This window comes from Rhopalosiphum padi, chromosome 1 (assembly GCF_020882245.1).
Source record: "Rhopalosiphum padi isolate XX-2018 chromosome 1, ASM2088224v1, whole genome shotgun sequence".
In the NCBI taxonomy this organism is placed as follows: domain Eukaryota; kingdom Metazoa; phylum Arthropoda; class Insecta; order Hemiptera; family Aphididae; genus Rhopalosiphum; species Rhopalosiphum padi.
Window position 1 is genome coordinate 68,109,322 of NC_083597.1, and position 26,085 is coordinate 68,135,406.

Here is a 26,085-nt window from a genome sequence, read left to right on the forward strand (position 1 = left end):
AAAAAAACAAAACTAAATATTATAACATACATTAATACCCACGACTATAAAAAATAAAGGTATCCTTTACACAAAACAGAGAATTAAACGTAGGTTATTTCCCTGTACTGTGTATAATACTTGATAAAAGACATAATAGTAAACAATGGGATAAGAGTATACGATGGGGCACGAGTTCAACAGAATTACCGTTGGAATATGTTTATTTGCTGGCATTGCTAAAAAAATACCGTTTTGGGTATACAGATATAATTTATAAATATTATTTACGAGTAGATACACACGTAAACTAGCTGTATATATACACATAATATTCTTCCTATTCAATTCAATATCGACGAACAACTCGAGTGCAAGGACATAATATCTTTGAGAATAATCTTGACCTCGTTTTGGTACTCCGAGATCATTAAACCTACAGAGAGTTCTTTCATTTCTTTGGGAGAAAGTAGACATGGATAGAATAGCAGCAATCCGGTTCGAATAGCGGTGCATTTATTTTTAAAGTTTTCTAATTTTCGAGAGAAAAAAATTACAATTTGTTTTCAACTTCAGTATACTATACGCACAATGACATCAAAATTTAATCCCGCCGTCTAAATATAGTTCTATATACTACCTTCGGGTCTGTATATTATTATATTATACACGTGAATACAAATAAATACAATTATATATTACAACAATTGACAAATAGATGTAAATTTAAAACCATTAATATTTCAATGGATATCGTGAATAAACTGTACAATAATATTTAACTGACATTTTCGACATTTAATGAATTTAAATTTGCACTTAGTAGTACGAAATTATTATCACACACAAACTTTTAATATTACACAAATCTTTGTTACGCATTCGCGTTGTCGGTGAACATGTTTAATGTTTATATATAAGTACTAAACTTTTCTATAATAATAATAGGTCGATGAGGACTTTACTATTATAGTATAATAAATATGTCGTATTTAAATAAATTAAAATAGATATTATCCGTTGTGGCGTTGTATATTATATAAAAATACATAGGATTGATTTATAAAAAAAAAAATTGTGAACATATCCATTCCGTGTACCTACAAAGTATAGCTATAAGAATAATGTAATTAAGAGGACGCTAAACCTCCATGTGCCTTTCAAATGTAAAACATATCAAAAATTGTTTTGCGCGAGAAAGAACCGAGTAGTGGCTATAGTAATAAACTAATAACTAAGAAACGAAATTTTCACCACATATATAAAAAGGAAAACTTTGGCTATGAATTTAAATGAATTTATATGTCGTTTATATTTTTAGATATCGTACCTAACTAAAAAAAAGTTATTCAAGTTCAAAAATAATGGATTTTAAAACAATCAGAAATTTTTTCGTACAGGTGATATCAAAAAAATAAAAACGATATTTCACAGATATGTTCTTAAGTACAATTTGGAGTCTAAATTAACACTACAACCTGAATGGTTTTATGCCGCGCAAAACAGCTTTTGCCATGTTTTACATGTATAAGACGGAAACAACACATGCGGGTGTAGCGTTTTATAAATGATAATGATATTCAATTATATTTTTCGTATACAAATGATACTTGTTTTAAATGCGTATAAAAATTAATTATAACGGTATAAAAGATTCCTTTATCTTTGTATATAATACTGTGATAGACGATAGTATGGAAATAGGTAAGGTACATTGAACCGTATGGCCATACAGATTGCAGGGAGACCACTTTTCGATCAATTTACCCCGTGCATGATCAGAAAACATATTTGTATATCAAATTTTAAATTGGAATTGCAGTACATAACATTTATTTGTTGTATGAATTAAACTAGAATATTTTATAAAATGTTTTTAATTAATGATGTATAAGTGTACGACAAAAGTTGTAGATGTAGGACCTTGTATGTAGTTATGATATGATTTTAATTTAACCGAGGGCTACTATATTAAAACATACTATATTGTGGACGTGAAAATATTAAAATATTTCAACTAGATACACGAATTACAGCATTACTATAAGTAAATATTATATATTATAAGTATATATTTAAACATTGTTATTAGAATTTTAATTTTTTTTTTTTTCTGTGAGCGAGTAAAACAGGTTTTTTTTAAAATGTGCTTTAAGAATTCACCGAGCCCTTTCCACTTCTTTATAAAAATAAATACGTCTATTACCTATAACTTGTAACCGTCGGAAAGACAAAACGACAAAACCTGTTTTAAATATTCAACGTTGAATTAAAAAAAAAAACTAATAAAAATTGCGATACAGTCATTACTCATTATAGACTATAGTACATTGTGTTTATGTATATAAATATAGAGTGATTTACCAAGCAGGCGTACTTACATTATTGTTTTTTTTTTTAATAATATATTTATTCAAATTCTAATGTTAGGAATTTTCAAACATACTTAAAGACTATATTTATTTGGATTTGTATACTATTTGAGTAAAAAGTGATTTGTGATAAATAAATATATACATTTTAATAACTAAAAAACTATACACGTTCAAATTTTGATTTAGATACGTAAACATTTAATGTAAATTTACACTTAAAATTTGTAAATACATTTTTAAATAAAATTTCTCTGTAGCCACAAACAAAACATTCCTTAGATGTATAAAAAATCAGCATTATTAAAATTAGTCTTTATAAGTATACTTATACAAGATTTAACATCATTAAACTCCAGACATCCGTGGCACATGCAATAACCCGTCTCAACACCAGTATCTAACTTTATTCTTTACTTTCGAAGAGCTTTCAAAGCATTATATCGCGGTGTTTTAAAGAAATAGTTTTTCATCTTTCATTTACTAATCAGGCATCAATATTAAATCAAAACATATATAGCATATACAAGTCTGAAATTATTCTATAAGCTAAGAAAAATGTTGACCACGTTTTAAAAAATTTTAAATCCTCACAGATATGAAATAAAAAAATAATAATAAATAATCCAGAATGCTGAACAATATTATATACATATGTGATAAAACTACGTCACTCAGTGGTCGAACAACTCCCACCAGCCACGAGACATACTACTACAGCTGCGTCGTCGTCGATCCAACGGTTTTCATGTAGCGGTAGCGGCGGGAACCACGCGTTATAATAATATGAATGTATCATTGAAGAATGAAGTTAAGCTAGCCAGTCGGCGGCCGGCGGTTCAGTTGGTTCATTAAACTTACCGAACGGCGTTGTAATATTAATATCGTATATAATAGACATCGCGTGTGGCGTGTACAATAAAATTAAAATTATATCATACTTGTTCGAGTGTCGGTCGGAGTGTCGTACATTTATTAATAACACCCGCGCGTAAAAGTCGTATGTACCTGCGTATAAGTGCTGTGTACATAGTCAGTGTCATCGAATAATACAAAAATGCTATTTTATTAGCTTTCGTCAACTTTCCACGATAACCCGCTGGATACAATATAATAATAACATTGAAGTTAATGAAAATAAATTCGATTTTAGTCGACAAATGATGATCCCTCATCTATCATTCCAGACTAGTTTGATTTTCGCTACCGCCGTCATTTACGTATTGATTTCCCTGGTGTCCAGTAAGTAGTACAGCTCATAGATATTATTGTATATCGATTTTTGATTTATACATAAAGAATTTATAAGTATGATATATTAATATTTCATGTGAAACATAATACGTTACCAATATTTTAGTCGCTGCGAGTAAAAAAATCTTATGTTGTAACTTATATATTATTTCTAGATCAGGGTCACGCGGTCAAAATAATACATGCGCGCAAATATAAATGCATTATATTATACAATAGATACAGCAACAAAAGGCATTTTAAAATTTTAAAATAATTAATTATTTACAAATGAAAGGTACAGACGCACACATATTTCATAAAATATAATGTTAAAATTAGATTTTTTTGAAGTTAGACAGTTTTTGGTATGACCCACAATATGAATCATAATAATTGTCAGATCAATTTTTTTTTTTTTATAATGACTAATTATGACTAATTTACCATACCTACATTATAATAACGAATGATAGAAAATTCTTGGATATTTTAGTTTTATTAAATAAACCGACAAGGAAAACAATATAACCAGAAAAACATAGATTACTGCAACTATATATAATATATTCAGTAACGCGTGCAAAGTATTTCGTAATTGCGTCCTCTGTTTATAATATAATTATTATAGTAGCAGAGTAAGGACCATATTATAATAATAATTAAAAATATTGTCTAATGTTCACGGGTAAACGCATAAACATAAATAAATATTGAATACAATAATATATATTATTATGATTCGCGAATAACAGTGTATAATGAGATAATAATATCATTCATGGATAAAATATGTACATTATTATATTGGTAATGTTTACAATTTAGTCGACGAAATTTTCCAATTTAAAACACTTAAAATGAACAAAAATATCAATATTGACTTAACATACAAATAAATTGTCATGGTTTATTAGAAAAAAATGTTATAATTTTAAACATTGAAAAGGAAATATCCGAAGACCTATGTCTATCGCTGGCAATGTTAGATCGCGGACCGCAGTGGTCTTATCATAATAATTATTATATACATCCTTTGTATAGTATGCCAAATCGTATCGTCGATGATAATTATTTCATAAGATAATTTCAAACTTGTATGTTTTTCACAGTATTATATAATGTAGTACCTAAGTGAATTACTTTAAAGTTTAAGATATGATTGGTACTGTATAATTTTCTTAGCGTATCGGAACTGGATACTGCAGAGCAGAAAACGAAATTGCCAAATTAGAAGAAATACTGTAAAACACTTAAAAATTCAAAAAATAATTTAATTCTGACTATTATAATAACGCCTATCAATGTTCTTTTAGATATATACATTAGGTACACTATATATCATTTCTACGCGAAATTTACGCGAGGTTAGATACCGAACTACTCTTATTATTGACCGGACATTTTTGACTGTAACTCTTTGTTGGTAACATTAATATACTAATATACACATTGTATATTATAGAGTTGAGATGAATTTCATGTTAAAATAATTCTAAACAAATACTTCAAAACAATTATGTGCTAAGTACATTATAATTTTAACTTTGGAATTAAAAAATATATAGGTAATTCATTTATAACCCCTCTAGGGTTTATTGCTAAATAATTTTTTTCTTATCTGTGAAATGTTTGAGTTGTTATTCTTATAATGAACAGAAATAATTCTTAACTACTGTAACACTTAAATACAAAAAAAAGGTATGCTTAGAAGAATTTCAAAGTCAAGGGCGAACGAAGAATTAATAATTAATGCAAGTATATATAAAACATAAACCACAAACTATTATGTCTCATGACATGTAACCTGCAGATAACAATGCACACACATAATAACATTGTTATAAACTAATTCCAACAACGATCAACGTTTAGATAAAATATTTTTTTTTTTAATGACAATACAAGACATTGCAATTTAGTTAGGGATTTGACGTGATAATTGATCGCAATAATAGCAGTTATGACCTGTCACAATTATTGTAATTGCAAATTTAAACAAAAATAACGAATGTCCAACACAAATTTCACCAAGGTCTAACCACACGAAGTATAACGATTTGACAAATTAAATATTTATGATATACGAAAAAAACTAAAAGAAAACTAAACAACAAGGAAACATAACGATATATATATAAAAAAACTCGGAAGCGGTCTTGACAAAACTTTGAAGGAAATGGAAAGGGACAAATTTAGTACCATGGTACAAAACGATTGTTTTCATTATTTTTTCGATACTGTCCAAATGTATTTAAGTTTTATTCTTATCATATTTTAAAACCTAATATATTAACCAATATATTAAAAATTATATTTATTATTAAAGATTATTATTTAATATTGATATAACTAATATATATTAAAATAAATTAACTAAGTACCAAGGGGGATTGATCATCACTATGCCCCCATCAATCAAACCCACTAATACTGATAGTACTATATATAATAAACTTCAAATGAATTATAAATCATAATAATATACACACAAACACACACACAATAATAGGTAATAATTAGTATTAAAACGTATTACACGTAATACGTAAATAATAAGTAGGTAACGTAAAAGCCCTTGTATAGAGTGAGTTTTTATTATTTCAATAACATTAAAGTATAGTATAATATAACAAATAATACACCTATAACTGTCTAGAATATAACCTAAACAGTGAGCTTAAACCTTAAACAATCACAAATTTCTTTGTGAAAAAGTGTCCTATATTTGAAAAAATCGTAGAAAGCGAAAATAGTATCTAGTGTGGAACAAAAAGACTGTCAATACTATAAAGATGTAATAATCTAAGCAATAAGGAATTTAAATATGTTTAATTCCGTTGAATACGCGTAATAATAATAGTATAAATAATCGAAAACATAATAATATATATTATATAATTATTATCTCACAACGACTAGTGCTAAGAGAGACAATGATCTATATACAGTTGTTTTAAATATTTTATTTTTTTAAAGATGCTAATGGTCAAATAAATTGCTATGAGTGTACAGTACATGCACCAGAACAGTACATGAACCGAACGGCCAGACTGTGTTCGAAGTTTGATGGATCCGATCATTACAAAGTACACTGTCCAAATTCTACATATTGCATGAAAAAATCGTTTCAACTCGAACTACAGGCCGGAAGTACGTACATATATATTAAATATATAATACAGAAAATAATAATAATACCTGATCGAATTGATTGTGAATTGAATACACTTAAAACAAGCATGCATTTTTACACTGAAAATAAAATATAAGCATTCAAAAATATGCGAAAATAAATCATTTAATTAAAAATCACAATTTCTATTATAATAAAATATTTAAAATTATTAATAAGCAATTATAAAAATGTATAAATATATACATACTTTGAAATGCCATTTTTAAAAACAAATAATAATATACTCTTTGTGAATTTCGATGGTATCATATAAATTGTTGAAAAAAAATATACTTAAATTGAAATATTTTAAGAAAACACACACTAATACACATAAAAATACTAAAATATACTGAAAAAATAAAATAAAATGCCATGCATGCATGCAAGTATAATAATAAATTAATAACAAATGATGATTAAACTTAATTATATTCCTTTTATAAATAAAGAATCCAAAAAAAACATACAAATATATTCAATTCACAACCCTGGCTTTACTTATTATTCATAATTGATTAATACGCGTCGTTTATAATATGTACAGAAATCGTAAAAGGAAATGTGAGGGGGTGTGCGCCGCAAAAATACGATTATCAAGTTTACAAAAACGGGTCGTGGAAAGTCGAGTCAGCCATCGAATACGATTCGTTTAAAAAAGGATGCTATTCCGGCAACGATGACCAACTAAGGACAGCGGAAACGCAGTTCTGCTACTGTGACGATAACCTTTGCAACAACGCCAAACAGACGACGAACTTTTCCAGTCACACGGATACGATTGCCGTGATCATCATTTACAACATCATGAGGTTTCTAAAAACCCACACGCAACCGGCGTAACGTAGCTTTCGTATACATCGTGCGACGTCTAGAAATCTTGGTCAACGGTACAAAGACTAAATTAATAATAAATGAAAAAACAAAAAATGCTAAAAACAACATTTAACGCGAGTGTGAATATTGGCATATTTTGGTTTTTTAATATATTTATTGGAACGACGTCCAAAATGTATACTGTTATCTTATCGTTATAATATAATAATAATTTATCTTTTTTTCGTTCAAATCTAGAATTACCTATACCTATATCTAATGTACCTACTATAATAGAGTTATCATCGAATGTACTACGTATAAGTGTATAGCGAAAAAAAACTTATTAAGTTGGTACAATATGGTATTAAATTTATCTATATTTGATCATTGACTAGAAGAAATAAAATTATTATAACAGAATATTATAACGGAAATCTACGATAAAACAAAATTATAAGAATGATTTAATTAGTTTTAAACAAGACTTGGCTGTGTTTATTTGTATGTTAAGAATACACGTTAAATATGTAATTTTTTTTTTATCCTAATGATATAATACCTCTACTGTACTGTAAATTGCAATGTACACTTTATTCAATAAAATATAATGTAATTAACGAAAAACGAGTATTTCAACATTGTTTAACACAATAGTATATAGGTATTCAGGGTATTCAATACAGATTAATTAGGTAACCTGTCTAGATCTAAAACCCATATAAACAACGTATCATATTAGTTATAGGTATAATTGGAGTTAAGTAAATTACCAACATGATATGACATTTTTAACAAACCGATATAATTGTTTATTATAGGTAAGTACTATTATACAGTAGAATAACTTTAAAATTTAAACAGGGCAACAACAATATTCGGAATCTACTTATTGAAGTACTAAAGCAGTAAAGCATATTATTATAAATAATGAGAACAAGAAAGAGTTCCCAATTATTAAGAAATCATATCCATTGGTCCTTTCTCGGTATAAATAACCTACTTAAGAGACTTTTAATGAAAAAAAAAGTGGGCAAGTTGGTAACCGTTTTGCTGTACAATTAGAGTCAACTGTACCTCGTATTGAGTAGGTCACTATAATGGATGTGTTAAATTTAAATTCAATGTTAAAACATTACATACGAAAAACAACAGAAACGATCTGTTGGCCAAAATAATTAAGTTCATTTTATATATAATATGAGATATAATTTTATTTGTATATAGGTATATGAGATATTATTTTATATAAATTATATAAAATTCCCCACAATTTTTTTTTAATTGCATGCAGCAAATTGACTAAAAAATATATTCTTTGTTTGAATAGGTATCTAATTTGGTCGACATTTTAACTTTAATTGCTTAATATAAAAAAATTATACTAATTGAATTTAAAATTTTTTTTAAACTTTTGTTAGATCTTATTTTACATTTATTCAAATAATCAATTTTTTTACTGCGCGTACATCTTTTTATAGAATAGCATTAAAAAAAAATTTCAATTTTAAAATTCTATAAATAGCTCAAGTCAAAATATTTTGATAATTTTATCATGACACGCTGTGGTGCAACTAAGGGGGAGGGGTATTTTTGATGTCTGGACAACCCCCCCACACAAAATCGTAGTTTTAGAAATAATAAGGTATATTAAATAGTGTTCATCTGAAATAGGGGGAACTACTGTATACGCTACTGGCGGACACCCCCCTTGAAATATCCTAGTTGCGCCACACATGACACGTATGCAAAGTATAGAAAATGCTAATATAAACAAATGCTGAAAATTTCAAACATCTATGGTTATTCGTATTTAAATTACAACAAAATAACAAAACCAATTTTTTTTTTAACTGATTATTACTAAATATTTCAATTTTACTGTATTTTTTTTTACCAATTATTAAGAAAAGTCCAATTTTTTTTTTGCTCCTAAAGTAACAACTAGATTACTGAATCAATTTCCAATCAGAAAAAAATCTAAAACAAGAATGTCATTGTTATTTTTAAAAAAGTAAGTTGTGTTGCATTGCTTACCAAAAGTTTAAAAAATTTTTATATAAATACTTCCTAATTTGAGTCTTTCAAGTTAAGAGTAGATCAGTAGTTTGAAAAAAAAATATGTTCAGCCTAGTACCTTTTGCACATTTGTATATTTAGTACCTAATAAATTAATGTATATTTCAATTGGAACCAACTTACACCTACATAATTAAAAGTGTACTTCAATTCCAACAGTTTTAATTTTTCTAGCTATAATTTATTTACTACAGTTTATAATACAAGAAAAAAAATAATATATACATACCTGGGAACTATGCTCAACTACATATAAGAATACAACATCTTCTCTTCTAAGCCTAACGGCTGAGTGAAGAGGATATTTGGTCTTGCTCTTAAACATGTGGTATAAAAATTGTGCTGACATATGTGCAAAATCATCACTAGTAAAATCATCCTATAAATATTTATTAAATAAAATTATTAAAATTAATTCAAAGAAAATAATTAAAAAACTACTAAAAACCAGAATTGTCAAATTTGCTTACCATAAGCATTATTCTAGAAAATTATTTATTTATAAAAATACTCAATCTATTAAATATTTTATAGCTTATAATTTAGTTAAATTAAAAAAAAAAAAAGAAATTCCTTTTAAAAAAAAATAATAATTAGAGTGATATTAGTCATCATTAAACACGGGATTTAGCTGTTTATACAACATACATTTTAATTATTTTATATCATTTATTGTATTGTGATCATTAGTATTATGATTATTATTATTATTATTTAGTTAATTTTAATGTAGAATTAACGTCCAAGTTAAAATTGATTATTTTTATCAGTTGATTAACAATATATCTGATAGTTAAATTATTAATTATTATTTATAATAATCAATATTATCATTTATATATTAAAAAAAAGATAAATATAAAGGCACAATGTATTTATGAGCAAATAAACCTTATTGAGCATAAGATTATTTTTATGAACATATTAAAATATTTAATAAATGCGTTTAATTATTATACTTTGAAGTTTGAAATAATAATTATTTGTTCTTTTTTTACATAACACTTACCCAATGAGCTGATATTAAACTTGAACAATGTTCTTTTAATGTATGAGCTCCGATTTCATCAGCAGTGGTATAAAACTTTACACAATTCTTTACATTTACAGAGGCCATAAGTGCTTTTTCACATCTATAACAAAGAAGAAATAATAATTAATTATAAAAAAAAAAGTTAAAAATTATAATAATTTAAAAAATAGCATTTAAGTATCATAGTTAATAATTTGTAATTGTTTTTTGCTTCAAAATATATAGCTCATTAATATTAGAAATTGTACACACGTGATGCATTAAACAGCTCTAATTAACAATATTAGATTATGTAAAATGCTTATTGAAAAGTTTCATAATTTAAGCTGGAAAATGCACTATGTAATGATAACTAATATTATATAGACTAGATTTAGTATTAATAAATTTACATGAAAATCATTGATATTATATATTTATAAAACTAATACTAACTTTCAGTAATTTATTTTACTGATAATAATTTAAAATAATATCTAATTTATTTTATTAACTTTATATCCACATAAAATTATAAATAACAGTCATTCTTACTCATTATATATTATTGACCAGATACAAAATGTATAGCTTTTTGAATTAATAATTATTTAACTATTTAATAGTTATAAGTTATTATTATTAGCATATGCTGATGATCTAGTGATTATAACAGAAAATGAGGAGAGTCTAAAACAATCCACAAAAGAGCTAATAAGAGCAGGGAAAGAAATAGGTCTTAACATAAATGAAGATAAAACAAAATACTTAATACTATCCAGACAACATCAAACGGCAAGACAATTAGAAATAGAAGGTTTCTCATTTGAAAGAATAGAACATTTCAAATACCTAGGAGCTTGGGTGAATGAAAACGCAAATAGTCAGGAAGAAATAAAAGAAAGATTGATAGCATCAAACAGATGTTATTTTGGATTATCAACACTATTCAAATCAAAATTACTTTCAAGAAGATCAAAGACAACACTGTATAAAGTTTTAATTAGACCTATAGCATTATACGCGTGTGAGACGTGGGCAACCACAAAAATGGATGAGAAGAAATTGGGTGTTTTGGAAAGGAAAATACTTCGGAAAATTTTTGGACTAAAAAAGAATGAAGGAGGTGAATTTGAAATTAGAACAAATGAGGAGTTTCTTTTGGAGAAGCCGATATTATAGGAATTATGAAGAGTAGCAGAATAAGATGGGCCGGGCATGTTTGGAGATCTGAAGGAGTACTGGGAAGCATAACAAAATAGAGACCAAACACAAAACGGTCTCGAGGAAGACCCAGACAACGGTGGGCTGATAGAGTCAAGGATGACCTCGGGATGATTGGAGTGGAAAATACGGAGGAAATGTCAAGAGACAGGGAAAAGTGAAAGGAAGTTGTTGTTGCAGCAATGGACCTAAATGGTCTTTAAGACGCCTTAGAAGAAGAAGAATAATTATTATATATTTATTTATAAACTATAAAATAAACTTTTCATTATTACTATACTTTATTTTACATATTCTACATAGAGGTAATATCTAGTCATATTACATTGAGTTCTTTTTTCTTTTACTTATAATTACCATAGTGATTATAACAATTTAACACACTGTAAAATCTTTACTTGAATCATTAATTTATTTTAATTGCATGCAATTTGTAAATATTTATGTACTAAATAAGTTAATAATCAAAATTTATAAATAATAAGTTAATATGAGTAATGTTATTAAATTAATCAGATCATGATAAAAAAAAAATGGTTTTTTAATTGTATTAATGTATTTATAATTGCATAGTATTAAATCTGGTCTTAATTATCATACATTTTAAAAGTGCATTAAACACTATTAACCATTTACTAAAATGTCTTTTTGTTGGCTACCCATTACTTTGATAGATTAAATCCATCATTATTGGCAGGAAGAAATTTGTCAAAGTACATAGCAGGTATCATATCTTGTGTAATTTGAGTATGCCGTTTGGAGTCCTTTAAGGCAAACATCTCAGATTTTTACTGTTTTCCTTTTTTAGTCACTTTCTCTCAGAATCTTAGCAGGGCCAACTTTATTCATTTCGCTGATTACATCAAAATTCTTTTAAATATATCAATTGATTTTATTGTTTTATTTATCTTTTATTTTATTTTGGATTATTTATTTAGTACTTGCTCTCAAAATATGGATAAATGCCATTTAAATAGCTTGATCTTGGTAACCCTTTTTTTATGTAAGCATGCATTGACTTCAAGTTAGCATGTGCTTTCATAGTTCTTAGATTTATTAAGCATAACAATAAGTTCTTGATCTCAATTAATTACATTTATTTCTTTATCTTCACTATTTTGCTATCAATTTTTGAATAGACATCTACGAAATGCAAGAAACCAACCAAGTCTGGAGCGATTAAAAATTGGATACCCCCTTTTAGCATTTAAGCTCGGTGCTTTACTACTTTATCTTCCTTCTATCTGGAGTGCTATAGATGATAACTTTTTATCTGTATCTCCTTGACAGCTCTTTAGATGTTTCCAAAATTACTTTTTCATGGCTAATTTAAAGTTCTAACTTATGCCACACTAAACCTAGTTCAATTTATAAATATCATGTAATAATATAGACAATAATTATAACTAACCTACAACATACAATGATACATAATACTAATTATAGTATGATTCAATTCAAAGCTCAACCTATTCACTTATCATACAGTTAGCTAATACTTTATGTAACTTTGTCAATTACTATATTCATATTCTTCTAAATTTTAAAAAAACTTCTTCAATAAGTTATTCAAAAACATAATAATTTTAAATCAAATTTCAAAATCCTTGCTGAATGAAATTCTTAAATAATTTAAAAAAATAAAAAGAATAAAAATGAACATGGAACAATTTAATACTTTTGCTTAACACTAAATACTACAGACAAACAAACAGAAATTGAAGAAAACTCATTTTTTGTGGGGTTGTTATTATGCAGCGGAATTGAAGGTATTTTAAAATGACCTGCGTTCATATTATAATTCAAAGATTTTCAAGAATTTTTATCAATTGTAGATTTAATTTATTTCTTGTTACATGTAAAACAAAGTATATCAGATATCGGTATGTGATTCATGGTTTTAGCCAAAAATGATAATTTTTAATGAACATTATAGTATTTATTAAATGAACGGATATCAGTAAAAATATTATTTGCTCATTCCTAGTGATAAACCATTCAAATAATTATTGTCTATTAGGTTTCTAAAGACAACCAAAATTAAGATAAATGGTAATTTATCTCATAAAATTATATATTTAATATACTTTTTAAAGAAAATTTTAAGAATAAACTATACATTTAAAATTCTACTATAATTACAATACTTACTTATTAACTAAATCATCTAAAACAAATGTATCCGCTGTTTTCATTAAGCTTAAAATGAAACCATCACCTTTAGAGAAATCTACTTGATCCGTATAAATCCATTTTAGTAATGCTTTTCCAACATCCAAGGGCAACGCGCTCCAATCTAAATCATGAAAAAAATTAATAAGACATTTGTTATAAATTGCTATGCATTCTAAATAATATTTACCTAAGTAAATAACTTCAGTTAAGTCAGGAACACCCCATTTATCACTTCTTGATGATAATACAAACTTATGAGCTGGAACATCGCCATTTGCCAGTGTTATATTTAAGTCACTGAAAATATAAATTAGTATATAGGTAAATGTAAAACGTAAAAATAAACACTTAAAAGTGTACCTGTAAAGTGTGTTGTTATACAATGTAGTTACTGTTTTCAAAAGTCTGGAGACAAAACTTTTGTCATTACAGTCGCCATATGTTGCTGCCAATGCGGCATGTTTTTTTTCCAATTCATTGCAATAAGCTTGGAGTTTGACATATTCATCTTTCAACAAAGAAAGATGTTGTTGCTGTTTATGTTTTTCGGAGTCTCCAGACGTTCCTTAATTATCAGCAACAGACAAAATAGACAAAATATAATTTGAATCCTTACAGTTCAATATATATTATATTAATAAACAGAAACCTTAAAATTAAATTATATTATTTTTATAATTTTTAAAATACTTAAGAGGTAAATTACTTAAAAATTATTTTAGTATTGAGCGAGACATGTATACACTAACCAGATAACCTACAAGTAGGCTTAAAAACAAAGACTGTGTAGAGACCTTAATTTTAACTAATAATATTTTTTTTTAAGTATCCCTACCAAGACATTTTGTTCTATAGCATCTATTTATGTCAAAATATCATAATTATTCACCATAAATTCACTAACTGTACTTTTCTAAAACAAAGGTTTTTTAAAAAAATTTCACAAGTGAAACAAATATGCGTTATTATTTTATTTTTCTAATTAATTATTTATAAATATTTCTTATATGATTTAAAGAGGGGTAATAAGGTGGGATCAATAACGTTAAATAAGTAATGGGGACGCTCTTTTTTTAAAAGTAATCAGAGTCCCCCTACTTTAGTTTGGCCAAGTCGAGCACTGAGTATAATCATCGTTGAAACTTGATGACACCTGGGCTCATAAGAAGTGGGAGATATTAAGTAATGATATTATTATTTTACTTAAGACTAATATCGTAAACAGTTTGAAAATGAACTTTTCAAGGCTTTATTTGATTAAAAAAAATAATAACCTAATTTTTAATGCCATGATAAAAATATAGTGACTACCAAACACGGATGTACCTAAGTAAGGAAGGCAGCCTAAAATAATATGCAAAGATTGCACTATTTCGTTGTTTTAGATTTGGAAATAAATAAAAATAAGAAGTTTCAACAGGTACTTATTTGAACATTTTTTATGTATTTACATTATGATAAGTGCCCAATATAATTAAAATTATGTATAAAAAATGAATTTAAATGGACAAGTGCCAAGTCATTATATTTTAAGGAGTAAAATTCAAAATACAAACATAAAAACATTTATGTTACACCTAATTGTAAATTAAAATCAACGGTGTGAAGCTTGTTTAATATAAGCAGAAACTCCCACTCATCACCAATATACGCATGCACGTCAAACGTAGATCAAATGAATGAAATCCAGACACGTATTTTGATTAAATTCGACATTTCTAAGCAACAGGGTTATCAAAATAAGGTGGTAAAATTAAACAGGAAATGTGATGGATGGTAAGTGAATTGAATATCATTCGTAGAGCAAAATTGAAAAATGTAGTAACAAACTCGGCGAAACGAATACCACCGGAAACTAACCTTCTCTGAACAGTTCGGCGGCTGGCATTATCGACGATGTATTAAGAACGATTACATCGGTTTCGAAAAAACTTCGTTAACGCAATGGTAAGGTCCAAGGCGAACTCCTGGGCCCAATTCCGATCTACTGGACGATACACTGCAAAAGTGCAAAGTGTAAACGCCGATCGGCTATCAGCACTCACCAGCTATTCACTATTCAGCATTGAACTATTGCTTATTGAAGCTAAACAGCGAACATATAGATATACAATGTTGTATCAATGGGTTTGCATTAAGTAAGTAAAAAAATCACCGATTGATAACGCATTATATACCAGTGGTTAGTATAAAAACGTAACCACCGGTGGAGGCTGATAATATGACGTGCGTGCACCGACGAGTCGTGGTTATCATTGTACAACTGTGTTTCCATCACGATCATAGGACATCCAACCCAATCATAGACAATAGCCAATAACCAGAGAATAGATTAACTAATAATTTATTATTCTTGGTTTCATAATAATTACTTTTCTAAGAACGAGCTTAGTCTGTTTGATGATACCAAAATCCATAACATTTTGAAAATTAGTATCAGTGTAGGTGAAAACTATCACTGACATAAAATTCGTCGACAAAAATGAAACCAGAAGTACACATCATAATCTAAAATCTTAGAACTGACCTTATAAGATCTAAAACTACAATATAAGCAAGCCTGCGAGAGGAACACATCTCATTCACGAAGGGAAAACTTTCGACGGCAATAATTGGACAATACTACTTGGGCATTACCGTCCAGTAAAATACCAATGTGTAAAAAAGCAGGTTCTAATTTTCTCAACATCAATGGTAATATATTAACCAAGTTATACACTAATCAAGAATCTATTGGATTGTATAAATTAATGTTTACTCAACTCGAGGCTTCAAATTAAATCACAACCCCCAACACCAAATTATCTTCAGTTTTGTAAACGCTTACAAGCTATCCAATATATACTTTTTAATAAAGAAGTTTATCAATTATAAGTTATAACCATAATATTATATTGTCAGGCATCACAAAATATAAAACTCTTATATTACAAATATATAGATACCAAGTAGTACTGTACAAAATTGACTTAATTTTAGAAAGCTTAAGACTATGTACATTTATACTACATATAATGAACTCATTGATTCTCATTTAGAACCATAAAGAATTTATTCTTAGGATTGGAAAATTAAATTAGTAACTGATACAAGGTTTGACTTTTTAGGTTTTTATTATAATTGTCAAATAATAAAATTGTACAATTATTTTGCAGCTGCAGTAGCCTTTTCTTCTTCTCGAATCCTGTCCTTCTTTAATGGACCCATGAAAGCTGCCTTGTCGGCAACAGTCTGGAAACGTCCATGACCGAATTTGGATGAGGTATCGATGAATTTCAAGTTGATACTTTCCAAAGCAGCACGTTTTGTGTGTACCAACAAAGACTATAAAAAAAAGAATAAAATTAGATTTAAACATGAAAAACCAATTTAGAATGCATTAATATTAAGTGTCTTAAGAAACAATTTTACAAATTATGACCTCAGTCCTATCAATGCGTTAAACATACAATCATTGAATAATTCATGAAAAATGGCTCTGGGTTGTTATGCATCATTGGTCATACTTTGAAAATCATTATCATTAAGAAATTACAATTTAAATAAGACCTCGGTCCTATCAATGCGATAAAAAAAATACACGTGGAGTTCATCAAAAAAATGGCTCTAAAAAATATACTCGTCATTGGTCATGGTAACATATACATAAACAGTAAAAACAAAATGAATAGATGTCGGTGAATAGAATGACGTTTATGTAGTATTAACAGTTGTTAATTGGAATGATTTAGAATAATTAAAAAATTCTTTGGAAAAATCAATACACAAAAACCTTACTATTAAACATAATCATTTTCACACAAACATACAAAATACAATCATAAACAATCCTATTAATTATCATTGAATAGTAATAATATTATGAATAAAAAACTAATATTTAAGAAAAATATCATTCTTAATATGTGCAATTTAAACATAGTTTAATTTTTAAATACGCATTCCGAAGTCTGCAGCACATGAGAGTCTACTAAAAATATTTTAAAGCTTGTCGTGAAAAAACCTCAGATAATTGGGATAAAGCATTTAGTTCACAGACATTCATAGGATTGGCTCTGGTTTTTCATCATAGGTTTTTTCACAAGTCCAAAATTATTTTTGAAAAAAAACTTACTTTACGAAGAGTAATGACTCGCTTCTTAGGACCAACACAACATCCCTTGATCATGAGGAAATCATTGTTAACTTCACCATAATGTGGGAAACCTCCCATGGGAGTAATTGTCTTCTCAGTCAAATCATACTCAGTTGATGCATTGTTTTTAATAACCTATAAAACAAATAAGGTATTTAATTAATTACAATTTTAAAACACTCCATAATAGTAATATTAATAATTCCTAATGTGTATAGCATGGTCTACTAGTAAGTCATAGTCCGATGGACTCGTAAAAGTTACGGAATAATGCTAATCTTTAACTCACATCTAAACACTAGAGGATTAAATTAATTTAAAGACCCTTATTCTATCAAAATAATTAAATCTACTCCATCATTTTAAAGTTAAGTCTTGTTAAGTCAGTAGGAAGGCAGCATGGTGGTATCTTCATAAAAAATATCAAGAATGCAAACATCATGTGTAATCATCATTCAATACAAGACGACAATTTATAAAAACAAAATGTGCTAGGCATGGTCTACTAGTAAGTCACTGCCCGATGGACTCTTACACGTTTTGGAATAATGCCAACCATTAACACCAATCTAAACACAAGGTTTAGCGGATTAATTTTATGTTTGATGTGATAGCCTATACACCTCGATTATATTCAAGATCCTTATTCTATCTAAATAGTTTAACTATTTCATCAGTGTTGGATAAGTAAAATTCTTAAGTCTTGGTTTGTCAGTAGGAAGGCAGCATGGTGGTATCTTCATAAAATTTCAAGAATGCAAACATCATGTATTATCATCATTCAACCCAAGACAATTAAAATACGTAAATAAAATGTGCCAGGCATGGTCTACTAGCAAGTCACTGCCCGATGGGCTCTTGCACGTTACGGAATAATGCCCAACTTCAGCTTCAAATCCAAACTCGAAAGTTTGGAGAGCTAAATTACTTTATGATGTATACGGTATATACGTTGCAATTCAAACAACACTTTCACCGTTCGATTACCAAAGATAATCCATCAATAAGATGACTTACTAAACAAAAATAGTACAAACATGCAAATTACCTTTCCATCCTTAGTATGAATTCCAAGACCAATACGGTATATCTTCTTATTGATTTCAGTTCGATGATGGTAACCTTTTTGACCAGCACGAGCAACAGTGAACTGGACACGACTGGGATGCCATGCTCCAATACAAGCAACCTTACGAAGACCTTTATGGGTCTTGCGTGGCAATTTCTTTGTATGCCAACGAGATGTAACACCTTAATGATACATCATACATGAATTTCAATAAAAGAACAAAATGTAAATAAAAAAAACACTATACCTTTGTATCCACGACCCTTAGTTACACCAATACAATCAATCATCTCATCTGGAGCGAAAACATGAGAAACAGGTACTGGCTTCTCAAAATGTTCTTTAGCCCATTGCACTTTTTCAGCAACTGTACCTCCATTAACTTGGATTTCCATAATGTGAGCTTTCTTTTGACGTTTCTTCAACAATTTCATCTATACATGCAAATATAAAACATTAAATTAAGAAAAAATGATGAAAAATGGTTACATATAAAACAGTTATTTATAAGTAGTAACCTCAGACCGCCCTAGGGGTTGACATCAATTAAATTCAGTGTCTAACTGTATTAATATTATTCATCATCGGTGAAATATAGAAAATAAAAACTAAATAAAACTAATAAAATATTACCTGAGTATGTGCAACGACACGGATAACTTTGGAGTATTTGGCAATTTTACCAAGATCTTTGGCAATTTGTCTTTTGCCGTTTTCATCTTGCCACTTCCTCGAGTATTTGACAAAAGCCTTCTTCTTTGATTTGTACCTAAAGGTAGAACATATAAATGAAGAGCGGCCTCATCATAGACAATGTCTAGATTGGAGACACAACTAACTTCTTGCCATCATTCAAAATCATTTGAAACCATTGGCAATAGGTACGACTCTCATCCGCTAGCGGAGAGGAGAGATAAATGGTTAATTATTTACACAGAAACAATAAATCGTTGATCTGAGTATATAAAAAAAAATTATAATAAAAGTAGCCTCAGACCGCCCTAGTAAAGTGACATCATAATATTCAGTAAATCTAACTGTAAACATTTTTTAAACTAAATCATCATCGGCTATAACCAAATAATTTTGTTTGAAACATACCAGTTCTTGTAGAAACGTCTGCGGCAATCTTCAGACAAATGTTCAGCGAACACTGTCTTCAAAGGTTTAAGACCATAGGGAGTCTCAACATAACCTACAACGCCAACAATGATCATGGGTGGAGCTTCCAAAATGGTAACGGGCTCTACAATTTCCTTCTTGTTGAGTTCTTAAACAAACAAATAAATCAGTTAAAAAAAATCAGATAGAAGTTAACTGAAGTCTTACTTGATCCTGGACGGTCAGCTTCACGAACAACGTGGGTCATACCAGCTTTGTATGCAATGAAAGCAGTTAAATGGATTGGTTTGCTCGGGTCATCTTTAGGGAAAGACTTTACTCTACCACGATGACGACGTGCGCGCTTCTTTGGGTAGAAACCCATAGAACCATGACGAGGAGCACTAAATTTACGATGAGACTGTAAAATGTACAAGATCAAATGAATAAAAATAAACACGTGGCAGCAAAGTAAATACAAAGGCATTCAACATCATTAACTAGTCTACATAATGTATCCTGTTTAGAATATTGGGTACAATTAACCACGTGGATTCAAAATAAAAGAATTCAGAAAAACTTCGGCCACTTCAGGTGTAATAGATTTAATGTGTAAACCGAATATATCGATGATAAAATGTGATGCACTCATCATAATATTTTGAACACAAGTACAAGTGTACTTATAAAACAAAGTTTTGAGAAAAATTCCAATAGTTAAATTAAGTGTTCAACACATAGATGTATATTTATATATATATAATCCGTCTGTTTACAAATAAATATGTACATTAACGCAAGACGAATAAGACAGACGCGTTTCCTAACCTTAAATTCGTAAACAAGATGTGTTATGAAAAATCGAAATTGGGTATTAACTATTAAGTGTACAAAGAAGATGAAAGAATAGAAACCAAGAAAACTAACAAAAACTAGTGTAAAAGAATAAAGAGACAACACGGTGAAATCTGTTGAACGACAGCATATTTCGGCCGCCGAGTGCATGGTGCGCACGGTTAACCTAATGGCGGAAACGAAAACGCTATATTTCCTAAGAAACTTGACCAGAATAATACATGGAAACATTATTACGAAAAGTAACTACAAACAAATACTTACCATTGCGAATGTTTCAGTCGATTGAAGTGGATGAAAAAAAAATAAAAATACTTGATGACAGTGGATGTGCGGAGGACGCGACAACCACCGGAGTAGTAATGAGTACGATGATCCCAAACGAAATGAACGATTGTACTGATGGCGGTAACGCAGTACCCACTACCCGATCCAGTTTTCTATTATACGGCGGGACGGGTAGAGGGTACGTGAAAGCGTTTCGTGGCGGCAGCCGCGCACAGTGCCGCCAACTGCGGCAATTGACAAACGTCCAAGGAGAACAAAAAACGGCAGAGAATTATTTTTTAAGGTTATGTCCGTACTTGACCACTCCCGAATCAGTTGGAAAACAGTAATTTCTGATTGTGCGCTACCATCACCACCACAATAACAATAATAATAACAATAATAAACGGACGAGATAAATGATAATTGATAATTGTCTGAACTCTGAATTCCGAACGCCCGAGAGGTGGGCTATAATTGGAACTTGGAAAGAATATTTGGATTAGCCGACTCAAGTAAACTGCTGCTGCTGAACTGTTTTCGGGAATCATCGTTATCAGATTTTTGAAACTTTTAAAGGTCAACAGGTCCATTGATTATAAACGCCGAGTAATAAAAAGTCGATAGCAATACCCGATTCGTTTGCTGCCGCGTCTAAACATTGCCTGTGTCTATTTTCGAATCATTTTTATTGCTTACGGCCTGCGGGTTTGTCCGAACCGAAATAGAGCCGAATCCACCATCATAGATCACCGTACCCCGTGATCTACATAGTCAGAGTTCTGTCAAGTGCTAATGCTATTACACGTCGTCGATTCTGCAAAAATGGATAACTATAAGTGTTCACTGTCTGTTGTCGACGTCTATGATATGGCACAGGACATCGGTCGAGAGTTCGAGTCCATCATAGACACATATGGCACTGATGCTATAACTGGACTGATGCCCAAGGTGGTATCCGCCCTAGAGCAGATGGAATTATTGGCCATGAAGAACGAACGAGAAAACACTACTGTGGACGACTTGCGATCAGCGATACAACAATTGGAAATGGATAAACAGGAACGGACCGAGGACAGGATGAAATATGAGAAAGTAAATCAGTTGTGAAATATTATGTTACATTCTCATATGCACAGAACATATGTTAACTTATTGTGTTTAACTGTAACGTAGGAGATGGAACAAATTGAAGATAAGTGGCGCGAAGACTATAACGAATTGTTGACTACTGTTTCTAGACTTCAAGATGATAATCGTAAATTGACTGAGTCTTTGCAAGCTGCCGAAAAGGATAAGATTGTTGATTCAAAATGTACCACTTAAAAAAAAATTATAATTTTATGACATTTTTTAACTTGTTATTAACTTTTAGCACAAGTTTTAAGTCCAGATGTTGATACTGTTGCTCTTCAACGTCTACGCCATACTGTTGATCAAATGCGTGATAGTATTAGAAGCTATGAACATCAATTAAATTCAAAGAGTAATGAAGTAGATTCTGTAAGTTGACATTGTATTAATTATAATGTACAATTTTATTTTTAATGTAAATTAATTTATTTTCTATTAATTATATTGTTATACAGTTGACCGTTCAAATGGATAGGCTACAAACTACTTTGAAAGACTTAAGACGCAAGCATCGTTTTGCACAGCTACAATGTCGTAGTTTAGTTGAAGAAAGGGCAGATATTCTTTCTCAACTTGTAAAGCAACAAAAAGAATTTATATCACTTAGACAAAGGTTTGGTATTGCTCAAAAAGAAAATGAGGACCTTTCAAAATATAGAGTTAGTAAACCGTCTTAGTATTTTTATTCGTTTAATAATTTAATTTTTATTATAAATATGTGTTGATATTTATTTTTCTTATATTTAGGATGATTTGCCTGATTTGAAAAATAAAGCCATTTATGATTTAGACGATCCAGATAGACCAAAGTTTACAACCAATGAACTGAAAGATATTTTGACTGAACGTAATGAACTAAAATCTCGTGTTAATGATCTTGAAGATGAACTTTCACAGTTTAAGCCTGTTGAACAGTTGACAATATCGTAAGTAACAACATTGATTATAAATACTTTTATCTATTGGCTATTTATAATCAGTGGTAAAATTAAATTTTTTATCAATAAACAGCTTTTACACAACATTCTGCTTAACAATCATAATTATTATAAATTAAATACCAAGAAAAATAACTGAACATTTTGCTGGTACCAATGTAATTCAATTTTTACTTTACTAATGTATTATTTACACCTTTCAATTTATTCGTAAAAAAAATTTATACCTCACTAAATAAGCACGTTTTTATTTTTCCATTTGCACGCTTGGTACGCATATGCTTACTACAATTTGCTTGGTTTACTACAAATCTACCACTTTGTGCATGTAAACTTGTACATTAGCCAGGAAAGGGATGAAATCCAAGAAACGCGGGTACGAAGAATTTTGTTACGAAACTGTACCACCAGAACTGACGGTCACCGAAAAAATCTTGACACCGCTCCGGTCAATAAGGAAGGCTCGCAAGTGTCAATCATCACCCCAGAAAGTTCACCAGATGTAACATCCCCAACCAGGTAAGTTTCACTACTCATGTTTGACACATAGGTAATGACTTCTAAGTAGCAAAATGCTTACATTGTCTCATTTTAGTTGCTCTTTTACAATTATTGCTGTGGTAAAATTTTTTTATTTCATAACTATGCATGGTGGTAGAATATTGATTAATTCATTTTTCTCAAAGACAAAAACAACAACTTCAATATGCAAGACTAAATTGACTATATAAATACTGAAAAAAAATGTTTCAATATCTGAAAGTATGCTAGCGTTTAAATATTATAAATAATTTGTTAATGTAAATTTATAAATATTCTTTACTTTGTCCAGCAAGAAAACATGTAATTCTGCATAATATGATTTTTTTGCTGGACTGCAGTGTATTCTCTTGCTGTACAGAGTATAGTTGAATTAAATCTATAGACTGTTGATAGTTTATTCATTGTTCTATTCTAAATTTTATAGTTTGATTATTTTTTTTCTTATCCAGGTCCGATGATGAACAGGAAGAAGGCCCTGTTCAAGGACCATTACCTTTAGAACCTGATGATGCACCATGGAAACGAAACCCAGAATCTGGCATTCGTAAACTGTAAGCGTATTATATTGTGAATTATTTTTATCAATAGTTGATGAATTATTTATTTTATTTTAATTTTTTTTTTCTGATTACAGTTTTCGTAAAATGTTTGCTGAAACTAACAACTCTTTATTTTCTAAGACTAGTCCTAAACATCCTAAGTTATCATTATCCAAAATGGCTGTATCCATTGGTCATTCGTCTATTATGGGACCATCTGAAGTGTAATAAATAAAACATTGATCTCAATTTTAATTATTGTTTATTAATGTTTACAAGTATTATTAAGGCATATGCATAGCTAAATTATGAGGGATCAGTTAACATAAGTAACTACAAATCAAATGAAATTAGTTGTTAAATTTTTTTTTTTTTTTTGCATATATATTTTACAATATTTTTATCGTGATTATTTATTATTAGTTCTTAAAATGGCTTGGGCATAGCTCATACAAATTGATTATTGAATTGAATTTTTATTATTATTTATTTAACATAATTGAATGCTTATTTATAAATACAAACAAATATCTACCTTTTCCATGTTAGATTTTTAATCATAGTTTTTATGTTAGTGCTAATTATTTTGAAACATAATGCCATGTCAAAATATTATAAATTTAATAAGTCCTATTCTAATTTAAACGACGTTTTGTATGTGATTATTGCATTCAGATAATTTTTTTTTATTATTATTCATTATTTACATACAAAAAAATATGCTATTACTTTGGTTAATTAACTTTTGTATCAAGTTAAAGAAGAAAATGCTCATAATATTTTGTTTTTAATGACCCCCTTATCAATTGTATTACAATATAGTACAATAATATTTAGGGCAAATGCTTTTGACGTAACTCATCTAGTCAAGTTGATAATTATATAAAATTGTTATATTTTTTTTTTCGTTGTTTTGTGTACGTACTTAAATCAAAGTGAAGTATATTTTTATAGTGATTTATAATCAAATATTTAACTATTTTTAAATAGTATTAAATTTATAATTGTATTTATATTGTATTGTACTGCCCATTGCTTATTAATGTATAGAGCAACGTTTTGTTGAAGAAAAAGCATACTTCCAAAATATTTATTTTAATTGGCTATTTTTTTGTAAATCATAATTATTTGTAAAGATAGTAATATATTATTTTGAATTAGACAATATTTTTATCAAAATTTGCTTTTTTTTATGCTTAGGTATTAAAATCTTTTGACTATCACCCCAATACAATTTTGTTTTCTATTTATTTATACAACTCTAAATTTGTAAGCTTGTCGGCAGATTTAACAATTTTATCGAAATTGATTTATTGTTAACTTCTCATATGCAATGTGAAAAGTTGTATTGATATTCAAAATGAGATTGTTTTAAAATTTAATTTTAATTGTTTGTAGTATCATTGTTAATTATAAATCTATGAATTAAGACGCAA

The 26,085-nt window shown here is 28.7% G+C and overlaps 4 protein-coding genes across 8 annotated transcripts in view; 2 read left to right on the plus strand and 2 right to left on the minus strand.

Moving 5' to 3' along the window:
- Positions 1-16,164, minus strand: part of LOC132931840 (rabankyrin-5) — a 39,177-nt gene extending 23,013 nt beyond the window's left edge. Inside the window, exons 1-6 of the mRNA XM_060997879.1 lie at positions 15,929-16,164; positions 14,429-14,633; positions 14,256-14,365; positions 14,045-14,189; positions 10,667-10,790; positions 9,887-10,036 (exon numbers count right to left, since the gene is read on the minus strand). Of these exons, the coding sequence (XP_060853862.1) occupies positions 9,887-10,036; positions 10,667-10,790; positions 14,045-14,189; positions 14,256-14,365; positions 14,429-14,633; positions 15,929-15,956 (762 nt within the window). The 5' untranslated portion in view covers positions 15,957-16,164. The remainder of the gene's footprint in view (positions 1-9,886; positions 10,037-10,666; positions 10,791-14,044; positions 14,190-14,255; positions 14,366-14,428; positions 14,634-15,928) is intronic.
- LOC132931844 (uncharacterized) lies at positions 3,139-8,205 on the plus strand. Its single transcript, XM_060997885.1, has 3 exons — positions 3,139-3,593; positions 6,564-6,737; positions 7,310-8,205. Exons 1-3 carry the CDS (start codon positions 3,512-3,514, stop codon positions 7,603-7,605), a joined length of 552 nt encoding a protein of 183 aa, XP_060853868.1. The 5' UTR covers positions 3,139-3,511; the 3' UTR covers positions 7,606-8,205.
- Positions 16,165-17,162: 998 nt separating the features above from the next.
- Positions 17,163-21,655, minus strand: LOC132931843 (large ribosomal subunit protein uL3). The gene is made up of 8 exons (XM_060997884.1): positions 21,493-21,655; positions 20,602-20,794; positions 20,374-20,542; positions 19,906-20,041; positions 19,520-19,706; positions 19,252-19,454; positions 18,183-18,338; positions 17,163-17,392 (listed from the first exon to the last, which is right to left on the minus strand). Exons 1-8 carry the CDS (start codon positions 21,493-21,495, stop codon positions 17,213-17,215), a joined length of 1,227 nt encoding a protein of 408 aa, XP_060853867.1. The 5' UTR covers positions 21,496-21,655; the 3' UTR covers positions 17,163-17,212.
- Positions 21,656-21,857: 202 nt separating this feature from the next.
- On the plus strand, positions 21,858-26,085 carry LOC132931841 (RILP-like protein homolog). Of its 5 annotated transcripts, none has more exons than XM_060997880.1 (8): positions 21,861-22,590; positions 22,672-22,810; positions 22,871-22,998; positions 23,085-23,288; positions 23,377-23,555; positions 23,913-24,086; positions 24,560-24,661; positions 24,745-26,085. In XM_060997880.1, exons 1-8 carry the CDS (start codon positions 22,291-22,293, stop codon positions 24,875-24,877), a joined length of 1,359 nt encoding a protein of 452 aa, XP_060853863.1. In that variant the 5' UTR covers positions 21,861-22,290; the 3' UTR covers positions 24,878-26,085. The 5 variants fall into 5 exon arrangements, 4 of the variants coding, with proteins under 4 accessions (XP_060853864.1, XP_060853863.1, XP_060853865.1 ...); XR_009662781.1 differs by having other exon boundaries at positions 21,863-22,590; positions 23,917-24,086; positions 24,745-24,802; XM_060997881.1 differs by lacking the exon at positions 24,745-26,085 and having other exon boundaries at positions 21,858-22,590; positions 24,163-24,600.

Bases quoted from the DNA above. Each gene is read 5' to 3' on its own strand.
- LOC132931844 (XM_060997885.1), top strand. From the start codon at position 3,512: ATGATGATCCCTCATCTATCATTCCAGACTAGTTTGATTTTCGCTACC. The intron at 3,594-6,563 runs GTAAGTAGTACA...ATTTTTTTAAAG, and splicing joins ATTGATTTCCCTGGTGTCCA to ATGCTAATGGTCAAATAAAT. The intron at 6,738-7,309 runs GTACGTACATAT...TAATATGTACAG, and splicing joins ACTCGAACTACAGGCCGGAA to AAATCGTAAAAGGAAATGTG.
- LOC132931843 (XM_060997884.1), bottom strand. The intron at 20,543-20,601 runs GTAAGACTTCAG...TGTTTGTTTAAG, and splicing joins AGCTGACCGTCCAGGATCAA to AACTCAACAAGAAGGAAATT. The intron at 17,393-18,182 runs GTAAGTTTTTTT...TTTTTTTTATAG, and splicing joins GAGTCATTACTCTTCGTAAA to TCTTTGTTGGTACACACAAA.
- LOC132931841 (XM_060997880.1), top strand. From the start codon at position 22,291: ATGCTATTACACGTCGTCGATTCTGCAAAAATGGATAACTATAAGTGT. The intron at 22,811-22,870 runs GTACCACTTAAA...ATTAACTTTTAG, and splicing joins TAAGATTGTTGATTCAAAAT to CACAAGTTTTAAGTCCAGAT. The intron at 24,087-24,559 runs GTAAGTTTCACT...TTTCTTATCCAG, and splicing joins GATGTAACATCCCCAACCAG to GTCCGATGATGAACAGGAAG.